At 40.3% G+C, this 27,181-nt stretch overlaps 1 protein-coding gene and 1 long non-coding RNA gene across 2 annotated transcripts; one reads left to right on the top strand and one right to left on the bottom strand.

The window, feature by feature from the left end:
- Positions 1 to 14,363: 14,363 nt before the first annotated feature.
- LOC121753528 (methionine gamma-lyase-like) lies at positions 14,364 to 16,601 on the top strand. The gene is made up of 2 exons (XM_042148727.1): positions 14,364 to 15,245; positions 15,890 to 16,601. The coding sequence occupies exons 1-2, from the start codon at positions 14,492 to 14,494 to the stop codon at positions 16,456 to 16,458; spliced, it is 1,323 nt and encodes a 440-aa protein (XP_042004661.1). The 5' UTR covers positions 14,364 to 14,491; the 3' UTR covers positions 16,459 to 16,601.
- A 1,233-nt stretch (positions 16,602 to 17,834) lies between these two features.
- Positions 17,835 to 21,782, bottom strand: LOC121755106. Its single transcript, XR_006040624.1, has 2 exons — positions 21,550 to 21,782; positions 17,835 to 18,299 (listed from the first exon to the last, which is right to left on the bottom strand). It is a non-coding gene; the product is annotated as an uncharacterized LOC121755106 (long non-coding RNA).
- Positions 21,783 to 27,181: the final 5,399 nt, after the last annotated feature.

The following is a 27,181-nucleotide window of genomic DNA, read 5'->3' as shown; positions in this document are numbered from 1 at the left end:
CAAGCCCTTTGAAGTTGTATCTTTTCTTTTCTGGGAGTGAGCATAATGAGCCCAATTGAGCCTAGTCTTTACACTTCATGAAAACCTTTGTTGCAAACTACTGGTGAGAGTTTGTGGTGAACTAAACACTCACGTAATTGAAATTTAATATCGGGGAGAAGGTCTTTTTTTGAAAGTATCCCATTCCAAAGGAATAACCAGATTTGGACTCAAGGGTAAGCTGAAACCACGATTTATTGGACCCAATGAAATTCTGGAAGAAGTGGGCCCAGTAGCATATCGCTAGGCATTACCACCCAACTTTGGGAACGCACACAACGTATTCCACGTCTCCCAACTTTAAAGGTACGTGTTCGACCCAAAAAAAATGTGATGCGCCACGAAGAAATCGCTCTAGAACCTGACCTGAGTTACGAAGAAAAGCCGGTAGAAATACTAGATCGAAAGGTGCAGCAGCTTCGGAACAAGTCGATTGCTACAGTGAAGGTTTTGTGGAAAAAACCACGGACAGGAAGAAGCAACATGGGAGCTAGAAGAGAAAATGAAGAAGGAATGTCCCGAGCTTTTTGTCTAAATACTTCCTAAATTTCGGGACGAAATTTCTTTTAAGAGGGGTAGTATGTAACGACCCGCTAAGCCGATATTATTAGAAATGATATTATTAGCTTGATTATCTATATAAGTAACTTTTAGGCGTTCAAATCCGAGCTACGATAGATTGTTGTTGTTGTTTGTTTGACGATAGGAAAGTAATAGAACACGTAAATATATTACACCTATATGAATATAATAAATTTAAATAAATAAATAAGATCCCAAAATCAAAATTTTAATGTCCGATACATCCAACAAAAGTCCAACAAAATTTAATCTATACATCATGCGTTCTAAGAAAATCGGATACTTCAGCGCGGATAGCCACGAACTTGAACCAATTATACCTACACCAAATTAAAAGAATAAGTGAACAAATACTTAAATAATTAATTTAATAAACAAATAAAATAAAAAAAGAGAGGGCCGATCCTGTGTATCACCAACATCCCAAATGAATGTTTCTGCATAAATTGGTTTTGGGCGAGAGTGGAAATTATATAAGATCTTGAACTTAATGCAAAAATTAAAATTTAATGTAGCATTATGGATTTGAAGATTTTCTCAAAGATTTACCTAGGCATTCACTTATGAAGATTCACGTATTATATCAAATAAAATATGATGAGGTATAAGTAGGATTTTGCAAGTGGGTTGTGTGCATTTAATGCATATAATCTTTGAAGATTTCATCACAAGATTTGACGGAGTAGATTATGCCATGTAAACAAATAAGATATCAAATCTCTGCAAAGGATCTAATCATATCAAAATAAGAGATATATGTACAAGATAGGCTTGGCAAAGCATATATGTATATACATAGGAATTAGCATTCCTTATCCATCACCCCTCTCAAAACAATAAGAGATCACTTTAAAATCCTTCAACAAATTCAAAGTAGAGACAAGGAGTTAAAGAGAAGTGGAGAGTTGCAGATAAATTATAGGGCCAAGTTCCACAATCCAACAACATATTTTTCCCACCAAATTTAGGTAAACTCCAAGCCTTTCTTTCTTTCTTTCTTTCTTTCTTTCATATATGTACAAGAATGCATATATAAATAGGCAACTAGAATCAGCCTAAGTGAAATTCCCAGCACACATAAGCTCAACATGATTTCAACATCAAGTCTTTTAGTAGTAAGACAATTGTTCAAATTCGTCGAATTCATAAAACAGATAAACCAAGTGAAGGGGCTGGCAGCGGAAGCGTGCGGACAAAACGGATCACATGAATTTGATCTATTTAGTAGATTATTTAGACAAAATCTATTCGCGTAATTATCACATGTATCATGCTCATAACTTGAATTAAAATATGCTTTAGCACATAAAATCCCTAAAACATGCTTACTACGGAATTAGCCAATTTACCTCGTTGATTCAATCAAGAATCGATGATGGCTTGCTCCGTCTCCACGTGAAGATCTTCAATACAAGACCTCGGATCTTCTGACTGGTGTCCCGGACTATACGCTGATATTTGTGTGGGCAAATCTCACCAACGTATTAGGACTCGAATAATGGAAGACAGAACTCAGCTCACGGAGGAGAGCACAATTTTCGAAAATCACTCTTTAGAGGGGGGACGAAAATTTGACAAATTAATTATTGTTGTGTTTTCTGTCTGCTTTATTCTCCTATTTATTTAAGTCACATATTGGGCCCTGTGAGGGATCTAAGGAAGAATCTGGAACATGCCTCACCCAATTAGCTTTTTACTAATTAAATTGAACCCACAATTTAATATAAGTTTATATTGGAACATTACGAGCAGCCACTACAGAAGTAATATTGCACTGCCTTCCAAATCCGAAATTACTAGTTTCCTTTAATTGTATTTGATTTATTTCCCGCGCTTAAGATGGAAACATCCATTAATTAATTAATGCCTGCTATAGACTTAATTAATTAACATATTTCGAATTCCAAGAGTGGACTTAGCAAGAAACTCTTATTTATTATTCATAGAGTAATCAAACTCCAACTAGCTAGGTTCCGAATAATAAAACCTCGTTTCGAGCTCCTCTTGTGGATGTTATCAAACGAGACTCTCCTCGCGCACGTTTCAACATAATAGCAATCCTAGCACCTCTAGATAATGATCACCACTACCCAATATACCTGGATCGTTGGGTTACGAAAAACCCGCACCTTTGGTAAGTCAAAGTAGTGGATACTCAATATCATATGCTCAATGCTAACGTACATTGATTAAGAAATTAATTCTCAAGACCTCGTCTTTCAGTAGATAGCATAAAGACTCGTCTTGCTGTTAGATCCATTCAGTGCTATACCACACCAACGTCATCTTATTTCAATAAGGTTTAGAAATAATCGGACTGACATTGCAACCTTTCGCGATAGGTAGTCTAGGCCTATCTAGGTTGTAAAATTCTTATTTTTCTTTGTTTAGAACTGACCGTGTTACCTTAAATTGGACGACGCCCACAACCGATCTACTAAAACAAAGACTTAGACTTTGTTACGTTTGCTCATACATTTAAATATGCAATAAACAACCATTAAATGTAAAACATAACAACATTATGACAAAAATAATCTGTTGCATTTATTGGAAAATGACCATTAGAGTTTTACAGTATCCAATCACTCGAAAGGTGATTTCTAGTATACAAAACCCTAACAATCTCCCACTTATACTCAAAACAGCTTTCGAGTATACAAAATAGTAGTGCACACGTCTAAATTTCTCCACTTATACTGAAAGCGAGTTGAGGTCTTGAATGAGTCGAACTCCCATCCCTTCAACGTGGCACTCGAACGGTTTTACCGCCAAAGCCTTTGTAAAAGGATCTGCCAGGTTGTTCTCTGATGCAATCTTGACCACTTTTATGTCTCCTCTCTGCACTATATCTCTAATGATATGATACTTCCGCTCTATGTGTTTGCTCGCTTTGTGAGCTCTTGTTCTTTCGAGTTGCCACAAGCACCAGAATTGTCACAATAAATAGTGATGCTCTTGGGCAGATTCGAAACCACACCTAAATCCATAAGGAAGTTCTTGAACCATACAGCTCTTTTGCAGCCTCCGAAGCGGCCACATACTCGGCTTCCATGGTCGAGTCCGCGATGCATTTCTGCTTCACACTCTTCCAAATTACGGCTCCACCTCCTAAGGTGAAACACATATCCTGAAGTAGATTTCTCGAGTCCTGATCAGCTTGAAAGTCTGAGTCAGTATATCCCAAAGGACAGAGCTCGACTGCATTGTAAACTAGAGCATAGTCCTTAGTCCGTTTAAGGTACTTGAGTATGTTCTTTACGGCAGTCCAATGTCCTTGGCCCGGATTCGACTGATATCTTGCCACCATGCCAACAGCAAAGCAAATATCTGGTCTAGTACAAAGCATAGCATACATGAGACTTCCAACTGCCGAAGCATATGGAATCCTTCTCATTGCTTGTATCTCAGACGGCGTTTTAGGGCACATCTCTTGAGATTAATGGATGCCATGTCTAAAAGGTAAGAAACCTTTCTTGGCGTCCTGCATGCTAAAACGACTAAGTACTGTTTCGATGTAAGATTCTTGAGATAAGCACAACATCTTCTTCTCTCGATTCCGAAGAACCTTGATCCCGAGGATGTGTCCCGCGTCTCCCATATCCTTCATCTCGAACTGGTTTGATAACCATGTTCGAACTGATGACAACATCTTTTTATTGTTTCCAATTAGAAGAATGTCATCTACATATAAAACTAAAAACACCACATCCCCCTTATCAACTTTCTTATACACGCAGCTCTCACTTGGGCACTTTTCGAATTCAAACTTGCAAACAGTTTGATCGAAACATTGGTTCCACGATCTGGATGCTTGCTTGAGGCCATAAATGGCATTCTTAAGCTTCCAAACCATGTGTTCTTTGCCCTTTATGGCATATCCTTCGGGTTGTTCCATGTAGATGGTCTCCTCAAGACTGCCGTTTAGAAATGCAGTCTTAACGTCCATCTACCATACATCCCAATCCATATAAGCTGCAATAGACAACAGTATCCGGATCGATTTGAGCATGGCCACTGGGGAGAAGGTCTCATCATAATCGATGCCTTCCTTTTGGGTATACCCCTTGGCCACTAGTCTTGCTTTGAAGACTTTAACTCGTCCATTGGGTCCACGTTTACGTTTATATATCCACTTGCTCCCAATGGCAGTACAACCTTCGGGTAGGACGGACAAATCGTAGACGTCTTTGTCTATTATAGATTGTAGTTCCGAATCCATTGCTTATACCCATTCGTAATGATCGATATCTGCCTGCGCCTTCGCAAAGTTCCAGGGATCTAATACATTGCTGTCCGAGGAGTGATCCATAGATTCTCCCAAACCAATGTATCTGTCGGGCTCATGTGAGACCCTCCCACTGCGGCGCGGCACTACAATATTTTGAGTAGAAGTTGAAGTTTCGGGAATTGTTTGTACACTTGGTACTTGTTCTTGGTTAATGGAACTTGTGACTGAAGTTAGCTCATCAAGAGCCACTTCATTGCTGGGTTTATGATTCATTACATAGTCTTCCTCTAAGAATGTCGCGTGAGTGCTCACAATGACTTTCTTATCTCGGAGACTAAAGAATTCATAACCTTTCGTTCCTTTGGGTAACCTATAAACAAACATACCTCCGTCCTAGATCCTAGCTTAGTTGGATCCTTTTCAATACATGAGCCGGGCAACCCAAACCTTGAGATGTGCTAGATTGGGCTTACGCCCAGTCCACAACTCATATGGAGTTTTAGGTACGGATTTTGATGGTAAATTGTCTAAAATGTGACTTGCGAAAAGCAAGGCATGTCCCAAAACGAAATAGGCAGACGTGCATAACTCATCATCGATCGAACCATGTTAATAAGGTCATGTTCCTTCTTTCAGCCACGCCGTTCTGCTGGGCGTGCCCGGCGCAGTCAGTTGGGATTGAATTCCCACTTCCGATAAGTAGTCCAAAAATTCGGCACTGAGGTATTCGCCTCCACGATCAGATCGTAGGCATTTGATATTCTTCCCATGATACTTCTCCACAAGAGTCTTAAAGTCTTTAAACTTGTCAAAAGACTCTGACTTGTGACGCATCAAGTAGACATATCCAATTTTCGAGAAGTCATCAATAAATGTGATGAAGTATCGAAAACCACCTCTTGCCTCAGTTGACATTGGTCCACATACATCGGAATGAACGAGCTCAAGTACTTCCTTGGACCTATTGCCCTTAGCCTTAAAAGGCCTATTGGTCATCTTGCCTTCTAAGCATAACTCACACTTATGAAAAGGTTCCTCCTCTAGACCTTTGATAAAATCTTGTTGAACAAGAGAATGGATCCTCCTTTCATTGGCATGACCAAGTCTAAGGTGCCACAAGTACGTTTCGTTCATTGAATTTGAAGGTTCTTTTCGTTTCTTTGAAATTTTCGATGTTGTATTGAGTTCTGATTTGCGATTATTAAACTGTGTAGAAGTGATTGTGTACAGATTGTTTTTCATGATACCACGACAGATATAAGAACCATCTTTCTTAATAACGAAGTTGTCATTAAAAGAAATCGAATAATATCATCATAAACCAATTTAAAACTGAAATTAAATTTCTCTAAAAGAAGGTATCAACAAAACATTCTTCAAAATCAAAATCTATCACTACTAAAACGCAAATAAATGTCTCCCACTGCAACGGCCCACTTGGTGGTAGCGTCGCCCAGCTGGACTTCGATCTCACGATCATGTAGCCGTCTTGTCACCTGCATTAAGTCAGGATCAAAACAAATATGATCAGTGGCTCCTGTGTCAATAACCCAAGTGCAAATTGATGTCGAAGTCAAACAAGACTCGACAACTAGAGCGTGGTGCATACCTGTAGCCTTGCCCCGTTTAGGACAGTCTGGCTTCCAATGCCCCTTTTCTCCACACTTGAAACACTTCCCCGTGGGCTTCTTGTTAGCCCTCTTCTTCTTCTTTCCCTTAGCTATCTTGGCCGGTCCTAAGTTCGGTGTCTGCCTTTTTCCTTTGCTAGGCTTTAAGCCAGAGGAACGAGGCGCCGAAGTCATCATGGCCGCCTTAGCCTGGACCATAAGGTCCTCTGCCGACTGAAGTTCAGTCAACAACTCTGCCAAGGTGTAATTCCTTTTGTTCATCTCGAAGTTGAGCTTGAACTGTTGGAAGCTAGGGGGAAGACTTTGAAGGATGATAGTCACCTGGGACTCGGGATCGATCGTCCCTCCCAAGACCTCAATTTGGTTGAGGTGGCCCATCATCTCGAGGACATGGTCCCTCACAGAAGAGCCTTCCTTCATTGTCTTCGACATGATACTCCGAAAGGCTTGAGACTTCGCCGTTCGATTCTGAGTACCAAAAAGATTTTTGACATTCTGCATAATCTCGGCGGCTGTTTCCATGGCTGAATGTTGATGCTTGAGTACTGAAGACATAGATGCCAACATGTAGCACTTAGCCATCTCCATTCTTATGCCACCGCTATGCCACCGTCTGTGTGCATCTCTGATCTCCTGCCGCAGCGGTAGCCACCGGCACTGGAGGTCGCGGGGTGGTGAGCACAAAGATGTACTCATCTGCTGTGAGAACGATGTCCAAATTTTGTTTCCATTCTATGTAATTTTGGCCCTCGAGTTTATTTTCTTTGAGAATTGCGGAAAGAGGATTGAATGACATATTGACGATTTGATTTGCACTGCAAAACAGAGTATTTTACTATTGTCATAAACTTATGTAAGAAGTTTGATTAGATTAACCATAAAACTTTTTAAAATCTTACAACTGTAAAATTAAAATTTTGTACCCTCCAGAGGAAGTCAATACGCATTAAAATCTTACAATTTTACTGGTCAAAACACCGACGAATAGTCCAGAGACCACAGAGTGGCATGGCCGCTTAATGTTGCCTAAGCAAGACCACTGAATTTAGCATTACAGAGTCTCATTTCTACAACACACTCCCATAACAATGCTTGTGTGCTGCTAACAAGATCAAGCTATCTCATAAATCCTGTGTGAACTTCTGAATCTCGCAGTTTCTTAGGATTATTGTCCCCACAGAGCAGGTGGCGATAATATTGGAAACTACATTCTAGTTCATACTATTTATATTTGAGAAGCCCGCCCTCATGAACTTGCTATTTTCTTAGGATTATTGTCCCCTGAAAGGACATATCCTATTTTCTTAGGATTATTTTCTTAGGATTATTGCCCGCCCTCAAGGATATATCCTACTGGTCAGGATAGAGATCCTAACTAAGCCTAGACCCTGGTTTCAAAGATTCCTCAACCCACTCATACTGATCAGCATAGTGGTGATAAGGGTCGAATCCCACAAAGATGGTGCGTTTAAACTACCGCGGTTATATTTGGAAAGGTTGGTTAGCTACCACGCTTGGGTTGAGTCTCTACCTAGGCAAGAACATAAAGGTGGTGTTTTACTGGTCAGACGGTATGAAAGACATCTGGAATGTAACTGTGTACGTGAAATGGGGAGACATTTTTGTAACAGAAAATATTTAGAAGGTACGGGTTTCTATTTTGGGCTAAACGGAATATTCAGAGGGTAGTAGAAGTTTGGTGACTAGGCTGACAGGGCTTAACTAAAAGTGAAGGACAAAAGCAAAAAGCATCTAAAAAAGTAAGTGGTCCCCTCCAACCACCATCTTCTCTCAACACAAACACATCCACAGATTCCATAGACATACACAATTCACAACACGGAAAACACAGATTATCAACTCGCGAACACAGATCTAAAACTACGAAATCAAATCTGAAATCAAACACTGGAACTGGACTTCTGCATACTGGTCAACATGGAAGAACGATTCGGAAATTAAAACTAAGCTTTTCATGCAACGATCCACTTCCCAATCAAACAGTACCAGCTTTGTAACAACCCGAACTTTCGTACTTTATTATAATTATTAGCCTAAAGATAAACAGTACTTTATTATAATTATTACCCGAACTTTCATCACGGAAGACTATGGATGTTATTTGTTTTCCTACATCAAAGCCACGAGCTTAAACTGGGTTTTTCCTACACCAAATTAAAATGAACAAGTGAATAATACTCAAATAATTAAATTTATATATAAAAAAAAGAATCTATATAATAATAATAATAATAAATAAATAGAATAAAATAAGGTGTAACATTGGATAGATCCGAGAGAATATATGCAATTATGCAGCATTTAATGGTGCATTAATTAGAGAGCAGGAGGAAATCATATCCTCTTACAGAATATATTTTTTTAAAGATAAGTTTCACTAACATCTTCCATCTTTTGTATAAGTACGTAGTTATCACAATAATTTTCACCTCCACATCACGATATCAACCACACAAATAGAGACTTTGTCCCCAAGTTTCATAAACAAACTGCCAAAATGGAAGCAGCTGCCTCTCCTCACCTCTCCTTCTCCCCACTTTTCGACCCCAAAGTTTCACAGGAAAGGGGTGCCAGCGAGTAGTAGCAAGGAGCGAGAGGAGCCCCACAACAAAGAATAAATTACCAAGCAAGGTAACTCACAACGCACTCTCCTTGCATCATGTGTAGAACAACCACAGTGTTAGCCAAGAATTTAGAAAATTCAATAGGAATCTCATCTCGTCGCAACAATAAGAATGACTCAGTGATCAAGAATCAAGCTCTTTACATGGCAATATAGGCTGCTAGAATTAAGCAGTACGATCCCTAAACTTTGAGCACCCAAGTATCAAAAGCAATAATCAATCCCTACAAGATCAAGGTGTAAACATCACAAATATTCAGGACTTTCAACTTAGAAACTTAGATGCACTCATAGTTACAGTAATAACTCAAAGAATTGAGTAGAAGGGGAAGGGAAGGAGAACTTAGCTTTAGGTTGAGACCGACGGGCTGCGGAGCAGCAGCAATCGCTGCACGGTCACTGCGGAACAGCAGCAATCGCCACCCGAACATCGGACGACAGTGAGCGGCGGCGCTGGTCGCCGAGAGAGAGAGAGAGGAACCGACGGAGAGAGGGAGCACCGATCCGCTGCTGTCCGGAGACGGCCGGTCTGCCGGGAGAAGGACGACGAAGCCGCCGCCTGCGCATGCACGGCGGCGGCGAATCTGGAAAGACGGAGGGGGATGGCGGCGCGACGGCGTGAGGCTGAGAGAGGGAGAGAAGGGAGAGAAGAGAGGGAGAAAGGAGCGCCGCCGCTCCGGCGGCCCCTGGTGGATCGGCGGCGACGGGGAGAGAGGGGAGGGAGAGGGGCTGCTGTCGTGAGATTGATGAAGGGAGGAAGAAGACTTAGTTTTTTTTACATGGGTTTTAATTGGGCTTATTTTACTTGGGCTAATGAATTAATTGGTTTTGGGCCATGAATATAATTAGCAATAGGCTATGCAAAATAAATCCGAGCCCAATCCACTTAAATTGTTTTGGGCTTTAGAATATTAATTTGAGAGATAAGTGGAGAATTTGGTTTTGTAAATAAATCTTTGGGTGATAATTGAATTAATTGGGGAATTGTTTAATTAATTTTAGAATATTTCCAAGGCCAAAATAAATATAAATTCTCGGTGGGAAATTATTATGATAAGTTAACCGTGGGATTGAATAAATTTTTAGGAGTTATTTAATTAATTTCGAAATAATTTTTGAAGTATGAATAATTTATCCCAAGTCCGGAAAACATATAATTTTTCTTAACAAAGGGAAAATGGTTGCGATAATTCAATTATGCGCTTAAATAAATTTTGGGAATTTTGTTCGATGTTATGATGGAAAATACGAGGAGCTAACGGAGGAATTATGGGCGTAAGCGGCCGACCGACATCACCCCGCGACGCCTCGGACGACGTTCTCAAGCCACAGAAATAATTAAGTTTAATAAAGAAGTGCTATTAATTAAATTTCTCAATTTAATTAATATGCAAGTTTCTAAAATTTTCTAACGGTGAACAAATGATAAAAGAAATAAAGTAGGGGCATGCATTCCTATAAGTATGTGAATTTCTCGAGTCTTATTAGTACGTTGTTTGTTTTCAAAAAGGTATCTCCGCAAGTAAGGTCGGAGTAAGAAATTCAAGTTAAAGGAACTAAACGAACCAGGTGAGCTTTTCTATACTAAGAATACAAATCGTATTTTATGAATACACGAACACCTGTCTGTGATTTTTAATGATGTTGTCTTGCCATAAATGTTTTGTGTATGATGCCTATCTGTTGGCTACAGCCAAGTGAATTATGAATGATGATATAAGTCGAATTCGGTCCCAGTGAGGGGTGTGTCCCCGCTCGGACTAGTGTACACAAGCTACCTCTGACATGTTGGTCAGAGCAGGTGACCGAGGAAGGTGGCCACCTTCCCGGCACATGAATGTAAGGTGACCGTGGGCAGAGATGCCCACGGTTCGAAAACCGGCGGTTCCGGTTCGGAACCGCCGGTTCCGGTTTTGGCGGAAGCGGAAGCGGAACCGGAACCGGACCGTGAGGCTATTTCACGGTTCCGGTTCCGATTCGAAAACCGGGCGGTTCCGGTTCCGTTCGGAACCGCCGGTTTTCCGGCGGTTTTGGCGGTTCCGGTTTTTGAACCGGCGGTTTCGCCGGTTCAATTATTTTTTTTTTTTTTTTTAAATTTGAAATTTGGCTTTATACAACAAATCGGAACAAGACAATGCATAATTCAAGCACAAATAAGACGAATAAGGAGAAAATGAAATAAATTTTATTGATTTTGAGTTGTAAGGACAACGATACATTACAATTTACAATACATAAGTATACAATACAACAACATACAACAATGTAAATATAATTTACAAGTGTCGTCGGGCGTCGGCTCGTCGCCTCGTCGGACTCGGAAGGTAAATTTAAAAAAAAATGAAATGGGGGGGAAAAAGGAAAAATTGAAAAGGGCTTGAGATCAACTTAAACTTTCAAAGTTAAACTTTTCAAATTTAAGTTGAGTTGCCTACGTATCCACAATTTTATTGAGGAATCAAAGCCCACGTAGTTCTCTTACCTTGGGATCAACCCTTTTTTCTTGCAAAATGTTGCCCATTTTCTAAGCAAACACATATCAACACGCTATATACACATTGCCACCCGTAAACATTCAACTTGGATTTAATCTGGCATCGTCTTTTCATCTGAGAATTTTCCAAAATGTAAATGAACATTCAACCGCATCCCAAGTCTCCAACTTTCGGCATTTTTCACAACTGTTTTCTATGAAATGAGCCGATCTATTCTTTTATATATATACGTGATACTTAATGCCATAATTATCAACGTTTGTGTTAAATTTATTCATTGTTTAGTGCTCTCATACTTTTTAAAAATGTTGAATAGTTATCCTTGCAAGTCTTCAAAATAATTTTACGTCGATTGCATCAGCCTAGCACCAACATAAGTCATAATTCTAATTTATTATATATATTTTAGTTTGCTTAGGCTTAGATAATCTCATTTAGTTCACTCAGCACAGTCAACACACTCACGTCACTTGTTCAATGACATATATTGACCAAACATTTACCATCGGCTCCATCAATTTAACATTCGATGTTGCCGGGGAAAGTTATGTCCATTAAGATAGGGACAGTGAGAATTTGAAACTTCGATTGAGTTGCATTTCAAAATTTGAGATGACTACAAGATAACCAAAATTGCGCTAACATTCGTGTCAAAATGTTTTTCATGAACAATAACCTATCAACACTATGAGTAATAAGACATATAATGAGTATAAACTCCAAATGTTACGGTTAGACCCACACGATCACAGCAATGCGTGGGTTTGAAAATTAACTTGTGTAACTTATTCTTAAGGATCATACACACAAAATTTAAATGAGGTGTGATCAATTGCTAACTTCCTTAAGTTGACTCATCAACGTTGTGTATTAAAAATGTCAACGCGATGACATTAAAATATCAACACAGTATATTGAAATGTCAACAAAATTGTGTGTTGACAGTTTAACGTCATCGTGTTGACATTTTTAATACACTGCGTTGATGAGTTAACAACTTAAGAAATTAGCAATTTATCGCACCCTCATTTATATATACAGTACTACATAAGTAAAATAATCAAAATAAAAATGCATCTTAATATAAAATTACGGCCCAAATCGTGCCCTAAGATTAGACGATTTGATGGTCAATAATTAACCAAAAATACTAGAGGTCAATGTTAATAATTTTTAGGCAATTTTATAAAATCCAGATTTGATGTCTTTATAAAATTGACCTAAAAATAAACTAACTATTACTCCCTCCTTCCGGCATTAGGAGTCCCGGTTGAGTTGGGTTCGAGTTTTAAGAAATGTTTGAGTGTGTAATAATTGGAGTGTGTGACAATGGAATGTGGGATCCATTTGCATTATTATTTGCTTTATTCTTTGGATTTGTTTTTACTTGTACTTTTTAGTATTATTTTATAATATTTTTATTTCACTTTTTATGAAAATGTCTAACCGGGACTCCTAATGCCGAACGGATGAAAATGGTCAACCTGGACTCCTAATGCCTGACGGAGGGAATACCTAAAAAATGCCCTTTGTGTAATATTCTACATTTTTATATTAAGATCTAGTTTTGCATAAATCACATATCTACTCATAAAACTCAATTTATTTTTTCAAAAGTTTCTACTATCATTTTCTTAGTAAAAGTTTAATGCAAATATAAATTATAGTAGTATATACAATGACGGATTATTATTTTATAATTATTTATTTTACTAAAAAATTCATTGAAACGATAAATTAATTGCTAAACCAGCGAAGAGAATATTCAATAGTTCTTTCTAGAATTATTCCATCGAAATTTGGTCAGTCGTATTCAATTCGTGGGTTAATACTTACCCTCTCCGTCCACCATTTAAAATATCATTTTAACTCGATACAGATTTTAAAAATTATTTAATTTTTAGAAAAATGTAAATATAGAAAATAAATGTAAAGTGAGATCTATTTTTAATACTATATTAATTTTATAGTGGATTGTGAGTGTAAAAATTTAATAGAATATAGATCCACGAATAAAAAAAATGATTCTTTCAATTGTCGATAATTCAAAATAGCAACGGGTGGACAGAGGCAATAAGAGCATCTACAATAGCGGACTAGCCCGCGGACTAGCCGCTAGTCCCTGTGCTAGTCCACTATTGTGGGCGGCGAGCGGGTGACGGACGTCCCAGGAGGATGAGAGGTCGTCCGTCGGATAAGGCGGACGTCTGCCTCCTTGTCCGTGCGCTCGTTCGCTATTGTGGGCAGGCGACGGACAAGAGGTAGGACGTCCCATTTTTTAATTTTTTTTTTACTTTTTTTATTTATTCTTAATATTTACAACTCATTGCACTTCATTTTTATGTATATTTGATAAACACCAACAATTAAAATGAATTGATCGTATTTTTCAATTTATTTTATTGGCTAGGGCGTCGGCTAGTCCTAGTGCTAGTCCACTATTGTGCAGTGGGAAGTCCTAGTGATATGACAGTGGGGTGGGAAGTCCTAATGACGTAGCAGAAGGTGTTTTCGGGAAGTCCTAATGCTAGTCCGTGGGAAAGTCCTTCCTATTATAGATGCTCTAATAGAATTGAAATTTTAGCCTGTAAAAAAAATTACTCCAATTTCTTATTAGTCCTCCAAATTTAGCAGACTAAGCTACAAAATTTGAGCGGAATTTGCTTCCCTTATTAAGTAGTTATACTATTCGAAACAATGTCAATAAATACAAAATCTGAAGAAATAGGAGTACTACAAAATTTACTCAACATGAATGAATCTGGACGCTCCTCCTCCCTCTCGATAAATAGAGACACCATTCCACAACTCTCTCACCAAACCCAAAGCCTTCTTCACATTCTAATCTCTCCCCAAAATCAATATTCCCAAAATGGCCACCCTCAACCCCACCCTGCCTTCCAAGAAACGCCCGGTCTCCTCCTCCTCCTCCGACCCCTTCCCCGCCGCCAAGAAGCACCACCCCCACGCCGAGGACCCCGTGGCGGCGCTGGCCAACGCCCGCCACGAGTTCGGCGAGCACGGCGGCGTGAACATGTCGATCGAGGCCTCCGCCACCTTCACCGTGATGGAGCCCGAGACCATGCGCCGCATGTTCGCCGGCGAGCTCGGCCCCGACCGCGACTTCTTCGTCTACAGCCGCCACTTCAACCCCACCGTCCTCGGCCTCGGCCGCCTCATGGCCGCCATGGAGGGCACGGAGGCCGCCTACTGCACCGCCTCCGGCATGTCCGCCGTCTCCGCCGTCCTCTTCCAGCTCTGCAGCGCCGGCGGCCACGTCGTCGCCTCCCGCACCCTCTACGGCGGGACCCACACCCTCCTCTCCAACTTCCTCCCCCGCACTTGCAACATTACGACGTCGTTTGTCGACATCCGCGACCACGACGCGGTGGACTGGGCCATGGTCCGGGGCAGGACTAATGTGCTCTACTTCGAGACCATGTCTAATCCTACGCTCACTGTCGCTAACGTGCCCGAGCTCTGCAGGATGGCGCACGATAAAGGCATCACCGTCGTCGTCGACAACACCTTCTCGCCGATGGTCGTCTCCCCGGCCAGGCTCGGCGCCGACGTCGTTTTGCATAGTATGTCCAAGTTCATTAGCGGCGGCGCCGATTTAATCGCGGGTACATTTTTTTCCCCATTAATTAATTGCGTATATTGTTTCGTTTTCTCCTCCTTTCTATTTCTATTCAAATTAAACAAAAAATTATTCAATTGCTCATAAAATCTTTTCGATGTTAATTATTTTGACATGTTTGGTTTTCATTTTCTGGAATGTGCGAACCACGGATAACCACGCCAAATTAGGCGAGACATGTTAGGTCTTTGTGACACTCACTCCACCTTAATTAGATCATATTTGATGTGACAGTTAACGTTTTGTATATTTGGATACGATAAAATATGATTCTTTATTACTTATTTGCTTCCATCATCGCTCGTGATCCTTGTATTTTTTTGGCTTCGTGGGGCTCTCTCTGCTTTCTTGGTAAGCTTACTTGTGTGGAATTGTTATTTGATTATGGGAAAGCGTTTGTCCTAATATTGATGGCACTGATTCATGGGCACTTTGTGACATAATGATGGCCTCCTTGGTTAAACGACAAAATAAAATAAGCAACTTAAAATAAAAAAGATGAAGGCACTGCACCACTTTTGTCCATAAATTATGTGTTTGTGTCTAATCATAATGCAATTGCAATCCATCCATTTATTGAGGGCCGTGGCATAATTTGAGCTAATAAAATAAAACACTGGATTGGAACAGGGGCAGTGTGTGGGCCAGCCAGCTTAGTGAACTCAATGATGGACACTCACCAAGGGAGCCTGATGCTGCTGGGGCCCACGATGAACCCGAAAGTGGCGTCCGAGCTGGCGGGGAGGCTCCCTCACCTAGGGCTGAGGATGAAGGAGCACTCCAACCGCGCCCTCGTGTACGCCACGAGGATGCGGAAGGCGGGGCTAAAGGTCATCTACCCGGGGCTGGAGGACCACCCGGACCATGCCACGCTCAAGTCCATGGCCATCAAGGAGTACGGGTACGGGGGGCTCCTATGCGTGGACATGGAGACGGAGGAGAGGGCCAACCGGTTAATGAACCTGCTACAGAACTGCAGCCAGTTCGGGCTAATGGCGGTGAGCTTGGGATACTACGAGACCCTCATGTCGTGCTCGGGGAGCAGCACGAGCAGCGAGCTGAGCCAGGAGGAGAAGGAGCTGGCCGGGATCTCGCCCGGGCTTGTTAGGATGTCGATTGGGTTCAATGGCACGTTGGAGCAGAAGTGGAGCCAATTTGAGAAGGCGTTGTCTAGAATGCAGGATGTCAGTAAGGTGTAGGCCAAGGGGGTGTGGGTATTATGTAATGTAATCTATCTTTTCTTTTGTTTATGGTCTATCTTTAATCATTGTGCCTATTTTTCGTTTGTTTCCACTCCACATGTAATTACTAACAAATAAAGCAAAATGGTTGGCCTAATTAATCCCATCTCACTGGAGAAATAGTAACATAGCCCAAGAATCAGATGGTGAAAGGCTTTGACAACTTATGCAAGTACTCCATATTATGAGTCGCTCTTTGACCGGACACAAGTTTTAAGAAATGTAGAGAAAAGTTGGTTGAAAAAGTTAGTGGAATGTGGGACCCACATTTTTATATTGGTTTTATAATAAAATGTGAGTGGAGTGAGTTAGTGGAATGTGGGGCCTACTACCATTTATGGTAAAAATGAAGAGTGACACTTAATGAGGGACGGCCCAAAATGAAAATTAGCGACTCTTATTCGGGGACGGAGGGAGTATATGTTAAACTAATTAAATGTGTAGCGGTAGTAAATCTGTACCTCTATTAATATACATATATAGGTGTGATTAATTGTCAATTTTCTTAAGTTGCTAACTTGCTAACTCATCAAAACAGTATATTAAAAATGTCAACACATAATTTTGTTGAACTTCAATATAATGTGTTGATATTATGTGTTGACATTTTTAATACACTGCATTGATGAGTTAGCAACTTAAATAGTTAGCAATATAACGCACCCTATAGCTGTAAATCTTCTCAAAATAAAAATAGAACAGTTGGCCATTATTTCTGAAATGAGGATACTCTTGTATTTCTGAAATTATTGCAATCTCTTTCATAATTTTATGACCTGTCAATACTTCGATTGGAATATTGCTTAGTCTTTTATGACATGTCAATTAAAGGCTAAACATTATTCAATCACATTAGTCTTTTAACATGACAAAATAATAACACAATTAAATATCACTACAAAAAAAGCGGCTATTTGTGAGCACATTGGTGCTAGCAAAACTGTATTAAAGTGCTCGCAACAGTCAGTTTTGCTAGCAGATTTCGAGCACCAACTATGCTCGCTATGGCGCTTGTAACAAATTTGATAGCAGTTTTGCTAGCAGAAGTTCTTTTCCGACCACCTTTTTGCTCGCTAATGGGCAATGTCGACCAAGCCATATATGTGCTCGCAATTTTGCTAGCACCTCCATTTTGCTCGTAAGTTTTCTAGCACCTCCATTATGCTCGAAAATTTTCGACTATTCAATTTCAGCTCTTTTTGCGAGTACAATGATGCTAGCAATTAGTATATTCAGAATTATTTTTTGCGAATTAGCATATTCATCATAACATATTCTAATATTATTTTTTTTACATATTATTATCTGGATAATAAATAAAAAACATAATGAAATGACAAACAAAATTCAAAACTTACATAAAATTAATAAAATTGTTTTACACTTTTAGTTTTTACTCATTGTGTTAACCTTTTCACTAAGGTTCAACAACTGTTCTAATATCCTCTCATTTTTGTCTCAAATTCCGCACGTAACTCCACATTTTGCCTCATTAACTCAGCGTCATGCGCTGCATTTTGCCTCTCCAGCTCCGCGCGGGACGCCTCATTTTGCTGTTCCAACTCCTCTTTCAACTCAATAATGATTTGCTCTCGCATTGCTTGTAACTCTTCCGTGCTAACGCCCTAGCCCCCAGTGGACGAACTGCTAGCATTAGGGAAATAAATGCTTGTTGCTTGTCCGGCTCCGGGAATTTGCTTTCTCATCATATTCTTCCCAAAAGGAAGGAAAATGTGATCAAAATCTGGATCTACTTCCCTAGCAGCCCGTAATTCATCGGCTCTTGCCATAACTTGCTCCTATAAACAAACAAAGACATAGTAAGAGGCTGTCCCAAAATTAAAATCAAATATCAACTTAGAAGAAGAAAACAGTAAGCATCGAACCCCTCGTTTGCATAACTAAAAGATACAGATATTAATCAATCAAGATACAAGTTTCATATCATGTATAATAAGACTTCAAACCAATGCATGCACATGCTATATACGGTTGAAATCCCTATGATATCTAAACAAAATAATTATAATAGAAGAGAGTTAGGATCGTATCAACTCCCCCACGGTTGAAATCCACCTTGTCCTCAAGGTAGGAACCATAAAACCACGAAGAGAGTTGAAAGTAGAAGCTCTGGCGAGGTATCTCCTCCTGGATCAAACGCCCACCGAATAGTTGTGTGTCTCCCTTCATCATTTCCACCCAAAATCACCAATAGAGAACCGTGTTGGGTATAAGATATGGTGGACACCCCCGCCATATTGTTGTCGTGACAATTCAACGCAAAAATGAAAAGTTTTGCCACACCTCCATGAATGCTCAAACACGGCGTGTCATTTCCCGGAGGAATCAACCTTGCATTGGCGGCGAGCGACGGTAATCGAGGATTCATACCCAATTCTTCTGCTTTTAATTTAAGCTCATCCTCAAACAACCTTCGCTTCTCTTCCATTTCCTCTTGACTGTCCTGTTTTTTCATATCCAATCCAGCCTCGATGCCATCAACAAGGCTCTGATTCTCCATGCTCTCTCTCTTATTCGGCTTCTCACTCAACACACTGAAATCTTTTTCTTTCTGCTCTAAACTAGATCGAAGGGCTTCGGTTTTATTTCCTTTCTCCAGCAAAGTCGCTACATCATCTTTCATCTCCAATTCCTTATGTGTTGGAACACTAATATCATCAATCTTCTCATCATATGCCCGACAAGCACTTGCAGCGGCGTATTGTTGGTCTTGATGATCTCTTCCAGGGACTCGTCATTTGGTACAACAAGATTAGCACTCCCATTGTGAGCAACGTTGTCGGGAACATCCTCCGCTAGATTATCGTCATCAATATTCTCCTCAAACAATGCATTCACGCAGGCGAGAAGGGCGGCTTGCTCCAATCTACAACTACGTAACTTCTCGTTGAAATCACTTACGGCAGCTAGTTGGGCGGGCAAGGCGAACGAACCTTGAGACTGGGGGCAACAACAGGCAACGTCGTTGTGCGGTGACCCAACGATCGGTCGCGCGGTGGTGGCTGGTACATAGGCTGTGTGTGCAACTCTTCCGGTGAATCCCAACAGGTAGGCGAGTGCGTAGGTTGGTCAGAAGTTTGACTGGTCACAAGCGTGGGCTGACTGTATAGGTCCCGTGGTGGCTGTTCGGTGGAGTAGCGGGGCCGGTGGGAGGGGGGCTGGACTCGCAGCGCTCTCACCTCCTCTTGAGGGTAAGGTCGATCCCAGCACGTCTCCGAGCGTCGGGGCCGGTCAAAAGGCAGGTAGCCGCGGTCCTACTGTTGCGCCGGTGGACAGCGGCGATTGGTTCGATGTCTGGGCGGATTCCAGCAACTAGGTGGACGCGGCGGTGGCTGATCATAATCCGAGTATCCCTGCGATGCCCGGTGAGGCGGTGGTTCCCAACAAGAGGGCTGCCGCGTCGGTGGAGGGTCATAGGGATCGAAATCCTGGAGTTGGTATCTCGGTCGTGGGCGACGATCAGGTGGATCCAAGTGGTGTGAGACGCAGGGTGATTCTGGATCAGGCCACGACGGTGAACGGAGTACTTCCACCCGGCTGCTCGGAGGGTCCCAACAGGTTACACTGCGAGGTTGGGCCAGCTGGTAGGGACGGAATGGTTGTGTGGCCTGAGAGACGTCATATTGACGACGACGATAGCCGACGTAGTCGTATGACATGTCGACGGACTGAAGCGTGGCTGTGGTGGATGATGAGCGTCTGACTTTGACGCGGCATGCGGGAATCTTTCCCGTCGGGCGTTGCAGAAGTAGAGTTGTCCGGCGGCTAGAGCTCGGCGGACAGGCGGGACTCGGCAACCAAAGCAGTTGCTGTGCGCGGAATATTTTCCGTCGGGCAGCGGTGTAGCTTCGGTTCGAGATGGTGGGAGGGTGAGATCACGATGAAAGCACCAGTTGTTAAGGACTTAAATCCCTAACCAGTTGTAGAACAGAGAACAACTATGAAGAGATAAATCCGGCGCCCGTGAGGGTCGGCGGAGGACGAATCTGGGCGGCTGTGCGCGGGTTCCAACCCGTCGGGCAACGGCTACAGATCAGATATACGTTTCCGGCTGTGCGCGGAGAGATTCCGTCGGGCAGCTGGTAGCGTAAGGAATTAGGGATTCAAAGAATCACACGTGGACTTGGCCAAAATAATATTGTATTTCATTGAATGAATATTATGGAAGACTCCACACATATTTATAATATGTGTGGATACAAAAAAGATATGCTAAATCCCTATAATATCTAAACAAAATAATAAAAGAAGATATGCTAAATCCCTATGATATCTAAACAAAATAATTATAATAGAAGAGAGTTAGGATCGTATCAACTCTCACGATGAAAGCACCAATTTGATAGGATAAACCTCCTATCGGGCTGATCGGCGATCGATAAATGTTTGTCGCGGGCGAGTGCCCGTCGAGCACGACGGTTTTCTCACTTGGAGAAGAGAATGAACGATAATATTGATATTCTTGATTGCTTTCTCAAATGATTACAATAACTCCTATTTATAATGCTAATAACTAACTTACTTAACAAGAAAATAAAGATATGGAAAAGATACGAAAATAAACAAAGATGTGGAAAAGATACGCAAATCTCTAATTTAACTAACTAAATAATGCTCGTATCATACTAATTAGCTTAATGCTTGGAGAGGTCATTCAAGAGAGGTTTGTTTTCAAGAGGCCTTTTGAAATTCCAATCTTCTGGAAGACTAAGGACAGAACTTAATCTAATAAGACTGTACTAGAGGATCAAAGTACATTGAATAACCTGAAATTAAACAAGAATGAATCCACTCTATTAGATATCAGTAACTAGATAGCATATACGCAATCCATCAGAATTCAGAAACCACTGTATCACTTTTGTGCCTCTTCCCATGTCATTTCTCCTTTTGACTATGCAAAATTCAAAGCAACCAAACTCACAACCACCTTTCAAATCCTATCAGAAGATAATCACTAACACTATTTGCCTAGAATAAATACAAAATCATGCAAATTGATTCAGCAATTTGAAAGAAATATTATACCTCCGGCAGTCCCTTCAATTCAGCAGCCACAGTATCTGGATACTGTGAAATCTCTTCCAAGACCTTTGCCCATACCAGCACAAGATGCAAATTCACCAGATAAAATAGCAAAAGACAAAGAAGAGGAAGATGAGGTTAGTCATTACAATGTTTCTACTGATAGAAATCCATGGGTTCCATCCTAAAACCAATTGGTGATAGTAGGAGGGGCCCATGAGACTTATATACTTCAGTTTTCTTATATGTTATATTTTTAGTTTCAATTGTCAACACCCTCCCTCAAACCCTTCAATTGGTGATAGTAGGAGGGGCCCATGAGACTTATATACTTCAGTTTTCTTATATGTTCATGAGACTTATATACTTCAGTTTTCTTATATGTTATATTTTTAGTTTCAATTGTCAACACCCTCCCTACTTCAGTTTTCTTATATGTTATATTTTTAGTTTTAATTGTCAACACCCTCCCTCAAACCCTTCAAGGTTCACCCTCAAACCCTTCAATTGGTGATAGTAGGAGGGGCCCATGAGACTTATATACTTCAGTTTTCTTATATGTTCATGAGACTTATATACTTCAGTTTTCTTATATGTTATATTTTTAGTTTCAATTGTCAACACCCTCCCTACTTCAGTTTTCTTATATGTTATATTTTTAGTTTCAATTGTCAACACCCTCCCTCAAACCCTTCAAGGTTCACTTTGGAGGGATTGGACTTTTTTCTAATCGATTGGACAATCGACCCAATTTTTTTCGATCGGTTGGACCACTTGGCCCAAATTTTCTGCCCAGTTATACTGATCGGTCAGTCATTTTGTCGGTTTCGGCCCAAATTTACTGCTGGGTCAGTTAAATTTGACCCACAGTCGGCGACCCGCTCTGATACCATGATAGAAATCCATGGGTTCCATCCTAAAACCAATTGGTGATAGGAGGAGGGGCCCATGAGACTTATATACTAGTTTCAGTTTTCTCTTGACACCGATGTGGGACAGTTACATGTTATATTTTTAGTTTCAATTGTCAACATCTACTGTACCATAGAAATGAGTATTTCTTTTCAATTACACTCCGATGCTAAAATAATGATGATCTATAGGCTAATGACTTTCAAGCTAAATCGGTAGCCTAACTAGAAATATCACACAAACTATGAATGTTTGATTAAGATCTATAAAATCAAATTCAGCAACTATGTTGTATTGGTGAGAATCGGTGAATCGGTGAGAGAATCAGTAACCTCTTTCAAGTTAAAGAGTTGCAAATAGAAAATAAGCAAGCAAATGCCGACTAACATTTTGACGAAAACTGTAACAATTAAAGCAGAAAAATGTGGAGAATTCCGTAAGCAAGCCGTGAAAAGGAAGAGAGGAATCACCTATTGCAGACGATCGAGCAGGGAAACGAAGTCAGTGAGAGGATAAACTGCTGGAAAATTTGTCTTGAGTGACAAACACGGATTTGACATATTTTTAAAGACTATGTTTAACTTATTTTAAATGTCAATCATGCAAAATATGTTCTAAAATTGCATATATTATACATTTGGTATTTTTAACGTGTTTGTTGATAAATGATAGAAAAAGACAGAAAAAATGTGCCAAAAGGCCAAGGTGCAGCGGCCTTAGTTCAAGCCGAGTTTCCTATCAGTGTTGAAGTCCAATCAGTGATTATTGCATACTATTCTCTTCGTATTTGAAAGAGTTTCGCATGGATATCTTGCCCGTCTCAATCGGAGTTCTGTGGAGAAAGTTATGACCATTCTACGAACATTGCGCAGTGCAGTCAAAGCTGGCGGAAATTCAGGGAAGAAAATAATTGCCCAAATCTCTCCGATTCCTTGAGGCCACGAAAATTATCAAAAGCTAAACCTTTTTCCAACCTATAAATACCTCTAACCTAATTCATAATATTCATCTCAGAGTCTTCAATCCTTCCCTCTCTACACCTTCCATCACATATTCCACACATAATTCATCCATCTTCCATTGGAGCGGAGCTCTGCAGATCCAGGCTAAAGAAGACTAGAGATTGAAGATTCAACCTTGGGTTTTATCTATTTCTTTCACGTCTCCGTCTATGAGTCGAACATCTTTTGTAGAATTTTTTGTGAAGATATTCAATTGATTTTCCTTGTTAGCTCTTGTAGTTATTTGATTTATCCTTGTGCTTTCTATGTTCAATTGATTAGCTACCTCTTGAATACATGTTAGAGTTGATTAGAGTACTCAGGTGACGAAATAATTAACTTGGAAAAAGGATAATTTACACTTTAATTCAATTGAACTCGGGAGAGCTGAGGTTTCATGTGAGGTCATTGGTATTAACGATCTTTTGGGAGTTAGATGTTAGTAATTTAAAGGGGACTTTGGTTTCAACATCTAATCTACGGGTTTCTCACCTCAGGAGGGGGTTTAATCTAGTTAAGTGATCGACTTAATAACTTTAGAGACCGTAATTCAAGGAAGTTGCTTGGAGAATAGCTCGTGACTGTGTTTTTGGATCCTAAAATTCTACTTTCATTCGCTTGTTTTGTATCATTGTTTATATGCTTTCTTTTTATTTGTTTATTTGTTTCAGTCTAGTTTAAATAAATCAAATCCAAAAACCTCCGTGTCTCTAAATTGTATATGACGCTTAGTATATGGTAGTCAGTTGCAATCTTATCCATGAGTTCGATATCCCGGTACTGACCTTTAGCTATAATAGATCTACCATGTATGCTTGTAGGTATTTTTAGTGCTAATAAATATTGCATCAAGTTTAGAGTGTAAATTTTTGTATAGTTATTTTAATTTTTTTTTATCTGTTTTGCAAGGGTTGCTATTTGAGGAGAACACGAAACACAACAATGGATTACTCTACGCTCTGGTGCAAGATACAATCATCTGCTACAACACTTGATATGCTCCGTAGAGTGTGGGTGAGATAAAATTCAATGATAATAGCTCTCTAGTTTTTGTTTATTGTTTTTAGTTTCTAGTTTAGTTTTTTTTCTCCTCCGTAGAGCTGAAGCTAGTAGTAGTTTTAATTTTTGTTTTCCTTTGTTTTTTTTAATTTACGTTTTTATAAAAAAATCAGTATTTTTAAAAAAATTATTTTCTTCTTTTTCTTTTCTTTTTTTTTTCAAAAAAATTAAATAAAACCTTCTCCCCTCCCCTTCTAGTTTGTTTTCTCCACATAATTCACACACTCACGCTTCAAATTCACGTCGCTTAATCACATTCTTTGGATTCTACCAGTTATTCTTGTGTTCAACTGTTAACCAACACAAGGTATGTTCTTCTTGTAATTTCTGAGCTTTGAACTTGAATTCTTTCATTGAATGACTTTGTTGTTGATATGTATTGGTAGTTTGGGTTGGAGTTTGATGAGCAATGATGAGTTTGTATGTTTTGGATTGTTGGAATTAATTATTGTTGGGTGTGATTGAGTATATTTGACCTTTGTGGGTGAAAATCAAATATCACTTTAGCTTGATTGTTGATATGCATAGTTCATGTTCATAGCATTGTGAGGCTATTTTATCTTGCATGAATTGTGTATATTTAGAGCTTAAGTGCTTTGTTTGATCTTGGTCTATTGTTGAAAATTCTTGCAACGGATTGGGGATAGAGATATGAGGAATGAAAAATGATCATTTTAAGGTAGATAATTTAATTTGCATATTTTATATCTTGATATGATTAAAGTTTGGGGGATTGCCATATATTATGCATTGTACTCTACTACAATTTTCCATTCTATACTCACATTGCGAAATTGTAGGTACAAAAGGCATCCCAAATAAAGTCCCGATAATGGGGGTTAATTTATGAGCTTCAAAGAACGTCAAACTAAAGACGTTAGCCAAGCGCTCGTTGGGAGGCAACCCAACATTGGTATTTTTTATTTTTATTTTTTTTCACTTTTCATTTTTATTTTTAGTTTACCACCCAGGCAAGGCCAACGTGGTAGCAGATGCTTTGAGCAGAAATGCCGCACCTCAAGTGGCTACTTTCCTCACACAAGAGGAAGAGCTTATCCGGGAATTCGCTAAGATGCGACTGGAGATAGAAAGAGCCCCGGAGACGGGTGGACAGCAGAATTTCCACCTTAGTCATAGAACTAGACTTAAGAGCCAGAATCATCAATGCCCAGAGACGCGGTGAGGCATTAGAAAAGATTCGTCTCAAAGTGAGGACCGGGAAAGGGGACAGTTACCGCGAAGAGGCGGATAACGCCCTCACTATCGAAGGAAGACTGTGCGTACCCAATGATGAGGCACTTAGGAACGAGATCATGAATGAAGCTCATGAGACGCCCTACACTGCCCATCCTGGAAGTACGAATATGTATCAAGATTTAAAGAAGCAATTCTGGTGGGATGGCATGAAGAGAAGCATAGCGTCGTTATTAGAAGGATGTCTAGCTTGCCAGCAAGTGAAGGCTTTACATCAACGACCCTATGGGAAATTGCAGCCTCTCGAGATTCCAGAATGGAAATGGGAGCATATAGCAATGGATTTTGTGACATGATTGCCAAAATCCCAGCTAGGAAATACTGCCATCTGGGTGATTATAGATCGCTTCACCAAAAGTGCTCATTTCATACCAATTCGTATCACATACGGATCAGATAGATTGGCACAGATTTATGTGCAAGAGATCGTGCGCCTGCATGGTTTACCAGTAACGATCACTTCAGATCGAGATTCAAAATTTACTTCTAGATTTTGGATAAGCCTACAGCGAGAGTTAGGCACTCAGCTGAATTTCGGCACAGCATTCCATCCACAGACAGACAGACAGTCCGAAAGGACAATCCAGACATTGGGGGATATGTTGAGAGCCGTAGTGCTCAACCGTGGAGTAAGTTGGGAGCCAGTACTACCACTTATAGAGTTCGCCTACAACAACAGTTACCAGACAACCATCAATATGGCCCCATATGAAGCACTTTATGGGTAGAAATGTAGATCACCGCTTTACTGGGATGAAGTGGGTAAGAGAAGAATTCTCGGACCAGACTCTGTAGAGGAAATGATAGAGATAGTCCGACAGATCCGAGAGAGAATCAGAGAAGCTCAAGATAGACAGAAATCTCATGCAGATGCTCGCAGAACCGATTTACAGTTCAAGGCAGGAGACAAAGTCTTTCTGAAAGTATTCCGGTCGAAAGGGATAACTAGATTCGGCGTTAAGGGCAAGCTTAAACCGCGATTCATCGGACCTTACGAGATCCTAGAAACAGTCGGCCCTGTGGCGTACAGATTAGCGCTCCCACCAAGCTTCGGGAATGTTCACAATGTGTTTCATGTATCACAGTTGAGGAAATATGTGCTTGACCCCAAACACAGTACACCAAGAAGAGATGGTGTTAGAACCAGATTTGAGCTATGAAGAAAAGCCAGAAGCAATTCTGGATAGAAATGTAAAAGAGTTGAAAAATAAAACTATTGTAACAGTAAAAGTCTTATGGAAGCACCACGACCGCAAAGAGGCGACGTGAGAGCTTGAGGACCAGATGAAAGAGAAGTACCCAGAGCTTTTTACCTAACCGAGACAAAATTTCGGGACGAAATTTTTGTTAAGGAGGGTACAATGTAATAGCCGAGACCTAGATTCTCGAATTATAAAAATAAATACTAA

Source organism: Salvia splendens, chromosome 11 (genome assembly GCF_004379255.2).
Source record: "Salvia splendens isolate huo1 chromosome 11, SspV2, whole genome shotgun sequence".
Taxonomy (NCBI): domain Eukaryota; kingdom Viridiplantae; phylum Streptophyta; class Magnoliopsida; order Lamiales; family Lamiaceae; genus Salvia; species Salvia splendens.
This window is presented reverse-complemented; position numbering and strand designations above follow the sequence as displayed.

Bases quoted from the DNA above. Each gene is read 5' to 3' on its own strand.
- LOC121753528 (XM_042148727.1), top strand. From the start codon at position 14,492: ATGGCCACCCTCAACCCCACCCTGCCTTCCAAGAAACGCCCGGTCTCC. The intron at 15,246-15,889 runs GTACATTTTTTT...GGATTGGAACAG, and splicing joins CGGCGCCGATTTAATCGCGG to GGGCAGTGTGTGGGCCAGCC.